The sequence below is a fragment of the Heterodontus francisci genome, unplaced genomic scaffold (genome assembly GCF_036365525.1).
Source record: "Heterodontus francisci isolate sHetFra1 unplaced genomic scaffold, sHetFra1.hap1 HAP1_SCAFFOLD_62_2, whole genome shotgun sequence".
Classification (NCBI taxonomy): Eukaryota; Metazoa; Chordata; class Chondrichthyes; order Heterodontiformes; family Heterodontidae; genus Heterodontus; species Heterodontus francisci.
In genome coordinates this window covers 3,434,788-3,440,098 of record NW_027141112.1, presented here as the reverse complement: position 1 = coordinate 3,440,098, position 5,311 = coordinate 3,434,788, and the positions used below count along the sequence as shown (strand labels likewise).

At 42.4% G+C, this 5,311-nt stretch overlaps 1 protein-coding gene across 1 annotated transcript; it reads right to left on the bottom strand.

The window, feature by feature from the left end:
- Window positions 1-373: 373 nt before the first annotated feature.
- Window positions 374-688, bottom strand: LOC137362131 (histone H3-7-like). Its single transcript, XM_068026637.1, has one exon. It carries the CDS (start codon window positions 686-688, stop codon window positions 374-376), a length of 315 nt encoding a protein of 104 aa, XP_067882738.1.
- Between the last annotated feature and the right edge of the window lie 4,623 nt (window positions 689-5,311).

Genomic DNA, 5,311 nt, shown 5'->3' with positions numbered 1-5,311 from the left:
GATGGTGATGGCAAACACGAGGGGACATAGCTTTAAGTTGAGGGGTGATAGATATAGGACAGATGTCAGAGGTAGTTTCTTTACACAGAGAGTAGTAGGGGCGTGGAATGCCCTGCCTGCAACAGTAGTAGACTCGCCAACTTTAAGGGCATTTAAGTGGTCATTGGATAGACATATGGATGAAAATGGAATAGTGTAGGTCAGATGGTTTCACAGGTCGGCGCAACATCGAGGGCTGAAGGGCCTGTACTGCGCTGAAATGTTCTATGTTCTATGTTCTAGTTGATCGCAGCTCTTTGTTTTGCCGATTTTGTGGCTCTTAAAAGAGCCGTTGTGTTATTTGATGCCAAACTCGGTTTGGGGCAGGGTGAGTTTAGGCGCGCTCCCCGCGGATACGGCGGGCCTCCTGCAGGGCCATCACGGCCAAGCTCTGGAAGTGCAGGTCTGTCTTGAAGTCCTGCGCGATCTCCTGCACCAGGCGCTGGAAGGGCAGTTTGCGGATGAGCAGCTCGGTGGATTTCTGGTAGCGGCGGATCTCCTGCAGAGCCACATTGCCGGGTCTGTAACGGTGAGGCTTCTTCACTTCGCCCGTGGCTGGAGCGCTCTTGCGGGCCGCTTTTGTAGCCGGCTGCTTGCGGAGAGCTTTCCCTCCGGTCGATTTGCGCGCTGTTTGCTTGGTTCTGGCCATTCTGTTAGAAGATGTGGAACAAAGACACTGCAAATGTTGAGGCTGCTCAGGGACTGTCTATTTAAGACACTAGAGGGACCGCCCTCGTGTTGTGATTGGAGGCTGCCACGTCCATCAGTCATGTTTGAAACTCGCTCTGGGAAAGAAAAGGGCGGCGGGAAATGCTGGGCCCTGATTGGTTGAACTGCAACTGAAACTGAAATTTAATCAATTTCAAAAAGCCCGCCAATCTCAGATTAGCAAACAAGGCAAAGATTTTTTTTGATAAGACACCTAACATAACGGGAACAATTATAAAATCTCACTCCCTGTAGCTTTATTTGTTGGTCATTGGTCAAGTGGTCATCGGATAGACATATGGATGAAAATGGAATAGTGTAGGTCAGATGGTTTCACAGGTCGGCGCAACATCGAGGGCCGAAGTGCCTGTCCTGCGCTGTAATGTTCTAATTCTAATTCAAACCGAATGTTATTTTTACAACAATCAATGATAGTTTCATGTCACCATTACAGAGTCCAGCTTTCAATTGCAGACTTCTGTTCATTAATTGATTTAAATTCCACAAGCTGCCATGGTAGGATTTGAACCCCTGTCATCAGGGCATTGGGTTGGGCATCTGGATTACTCGCCCAGTGAAATTATCCCTATGCAAGTGCCTCCCCAATGTACGTGCACAGATTCTGTCCCCTGACACCACCCACAGTAGTTTCTAGGCCGCAGCCCTGAACGTCGTCCCAAATTCAAGACGCAAAGTTCACATTGTAACTGGGAAATTGCAGGAACAGAATGAAACAGGATTGTTTTTGCCACTGAATTCAGTGTACACTGCAGACGGATCAGTTACATTTGCAATAGAAATACCAAAGAATCAACAAGGTCAATACAATAATATGTAAATTGAAAATTTTGACACTTATAATGGTAGCATCAGTCCAATCTGAGTTTTATCCACCATATTAGTTACATCAGATTCAAAGCTGCTGATATAATGTGTTTGTTCAGGTGCGTGTAACTAATCACAATGATCAGGGGTATAACCATATCAGTGGAAACTCATTCACTTTAGAAATCAGAATCCATTGGAATGGATCGGTTCTGACTGCCTGCTGGAGCTGTGGATTCCATGCTAACAGAAGTTTCTGCTCCTCACAGAAATGGGATTTCCATTAATGTCTCAGATACAATGCATTTACTATCCTATACTTGCAGCAATTGGAGTTCCTGGTAAGCCTGTATCTGAACTTTTAATGGTGTAAATCGGTGTTATCAGTGCTGCTGTGCTCGGTATTATCACTGGATGTGTTACGCAGCCGCCTGTACTTATCCAGCAATTTACTGATGGAATCTCCTCATTGTCTACTCTTTCAGTCTTGCAGGGGTGGTATTATGTCTGTAAAGGTATTTTTAAGCAACCCTGACATGTTACTGGATTATTCTGCGTATTGAATGCATTTGAATCAGGTGTATCGGTTAGGATCAAGAATCAAACCATCATGAGCTCTTAACAGGTTCATGATATGCATTTAATCTGTCCTCGAATATTTTCTTATGAATGTTTTTGTTTTCAGTTATAGATAATGAGACATCTCACGGTTTCAGTGTTACAAGGGGTCAGCACAATGTCCTCCCTCCAGAATAACATCTCTCAGTTTAACTGGGATTATTACTATTATCAGATATTATTTCATTCTGTGTGTGCCTGATGCTGCTTCTGAGCTTTGGCTATTGGACTGAGTTTGCTGCTGTCACTTTCACATTTCCGTCACTGTCAGTGGACTACATTGTGAAATGAAAACTATTGATGTGATCTTTTATCGGTTTACACTCTATCAGTTGGAATCAAGAGTCTTTCCATTTATCTGTACATTATCAGCTGCAGCGCTGATGTTGGTGTTTTATTAATTAAACAATCCCACATTCTAACGGATTACTTTATAATTCCAGAAGAAGGAATTTCAATAATTGTGAGGTTTGGCTGGAAGAAGCTTTCGATCCTGTTTATTCCATGCATTGTAGATGAAGTGAAGAGTGTAGGTGAACAGGTGGAGACTTGGGTGTTCTGTAGATACCATAAATTATTCATAGAGTTCTCACCATTGAACAAACTGGTTTTGAGAATCAAATCATTGAACCTGGGGCTGGTGACAAGAACACAGGCGAAGAATGTTAGGAATAAATCTTATGTGAAAAGTAGCATTTAGTAAGAGTTTGCAGGGTGTGAGTACTGCAGAGAGATAGAGAAGAAGAAAATGAGCGGGGAGAACGTCACCGAGGAAAAGAGATCAGCAGAAGTAAAGAGAAGGAGAAAGAAGCAGCAGTGTGAATAATTCACTATCATAAAGTGTTAGAATGTACAGAACAACTAGTGAGAAAAACTGTGAGTTGAAGTTATCTGTTGTCAGATTGTGTTTATTTTCCTGTTGGACTTGATCCTCTGTGTTGATTTCTGTCAGCTCATTTTGTTTTGTAGAAAGTTCCTATTCCTTACTTCGTGACTGAATAAACAGAATAGAATCAGTTGTTCACTGATGGTATTTCATTATTTAAATACCACATTTTAAATTCTCAGTGGCAGCTGAATTCAGGAAAGAGCAAAGCTAATATCAGAAATATATTAAAATTTATCTTTACTTGCCTTTACTAATTAAATATATTGCCTGTATTGTACAAACAATGAGTTGTTGTCCAAAACAAATAACCACAGGGATTACTGTTTGAAAATATTAATTGAGCTGTGTTACTGTGATCTATAGAATATCTTTCCTCCAACCCTCTGCTGCAATCTCACCCTGTAGACCTCAGCCTCTCCTCTCACTGTATTGAATCCTCTGCCTCCTCATCCATTGCTTCAGTTTATCCACTTTCCAAAACCATCTGGTCCAGTCTCCCCTCCAGCACCTTATATGTCATTTTCCTTCTCTCCCTCTCAATCTCTTACACTGGCACAACGTCCAGTTGCCTCGCCCAACCTGATAGGAAAACAGGAACATCGGAGCGAGTGGAGGCCATTCAGCCCATCAAGCCTGTTACGCCATTCTGGACCTTGGCTGATACTCAAATTCACCGCTACAATTTTCAGCCTTTTCCCATTTGGTTACTGTCCCTGCTGGTTCTCTGAACCCAGAGCAACAAACCAGCTGCACAGCCCGCTCTCCCCAAACGTTCCCAAACAACAGTCTGGAGACAAATTCCCAATCAATCCATTGGATTTCTTCTCTGTGAAAACCCCTTCTCATTTCCCCACTGGCACTCCATCCACACTCAGTGCTTGCACTGAATCTGGTGCTGACTTTATTCACTTTCTGTATCAATTTCCCAGTTCATTAATAATAATTTTGTTTCAAACATTTCAATGTGTCAAAGCATGGCAAAGGTCAATAAATCAATTTCCAATGCTCGATGCAGCAAAAACAAAAGCTGGAAATTTCAGCCCAGATCCCGTCAAACTGCTGTTTTGTATCCAGGTTTGATCAGAAATTTCTCTGCTTCTTTTTCTCTCTCTTCCAGTTAACTTGATGGCGGTTGTTATCCTGTCCCGAGGAAAGTGCGTCTCTCCAGATGTATCACTGTCTACCTGGTGGGAATGGCAGTGTCTGATCTCCTGGTCGTTATCACTGGTCCCATATTGATGCGGATTGTTTCAATCTATTTCCCAAATTCATTCCTGAGAATTACTCCTGTCTGTTCTCTCATTTTCTTTCTGCTGTCTGCATCAACACTTGCTTCGGTCTGGCTCACAGTCGCTTTCACCTTTGATCGATTTGTGGCCATTTGTTGTGAGAAGGTGAAAACAATATTTTGCACCGAGAAAACGGCGGTTGTGGTTGTCGGAGCAGTGACTGTGATGGGCTGTATACAGTCTGTACCCTGGTACCTTACAATGCAACAACGTCACATTATTGATAATATTCCCAATGGTTGTGGTACTCAACCGAGCTTCTTTACTTCCCCTATATGGGCTACATTTGACTGGGCTGACCTCATTTTAACCCCTTGTGTCCCGGTCATTCTGATCTTGCTGCTCAATGTTCTGACTGTCAGACGGATTTTATTCTCCAGTAAAGTCCGCAGGGATTACAGGGCCACAAAAGTGAAGAGACTCACAAGGTCCCAGAGATGGAGAATCGCAGAAAATCAATTATTTTACTCTTCACTATATCCAGCAGTTTTATACTGTTATGGATGACAGTATTTGTCTACATTATTTATAGTCGAATTGTAGATATTCAGTATTATTCCTCCGACACTGACCTTCTTTATATCATACAACGAACAGGAAATATGCTGCAGCTTCTCAGTTCCTGCACCAACACATGTATTTACGCTGTGACCCAGACTAAATTCAGACAGGAGCTGAAGAAGGCGGTGAAATACCCTTTCAATATCATTGTTAAATTAGTGAAATCATAGAAAGAGCTGATGGGTTTCAAACATTGGAACTAAATTCCATTTCATATTACATTCCCTACACTTCCCACAGGAAATAAAGTACATTTTATATTCACAGCACTGACCACTCAAATGTTTTTAATCTGATTCAGTGGTTATATTTTATTGATAATCTGACATACTGAGGCGGGACTAAGTGAAAGGGGCCAGTTACTGCAGTGAGACAGGGGCAC

Coding starts and splice junctions, on each gene's coding strand:
- LOC137362131 (XM_068026637.1), bottom strand. CDS start 688: ATGGCCAGAACCAAGCAAACAGCGCGCAAATCGACCGGAGGGAAAGCT.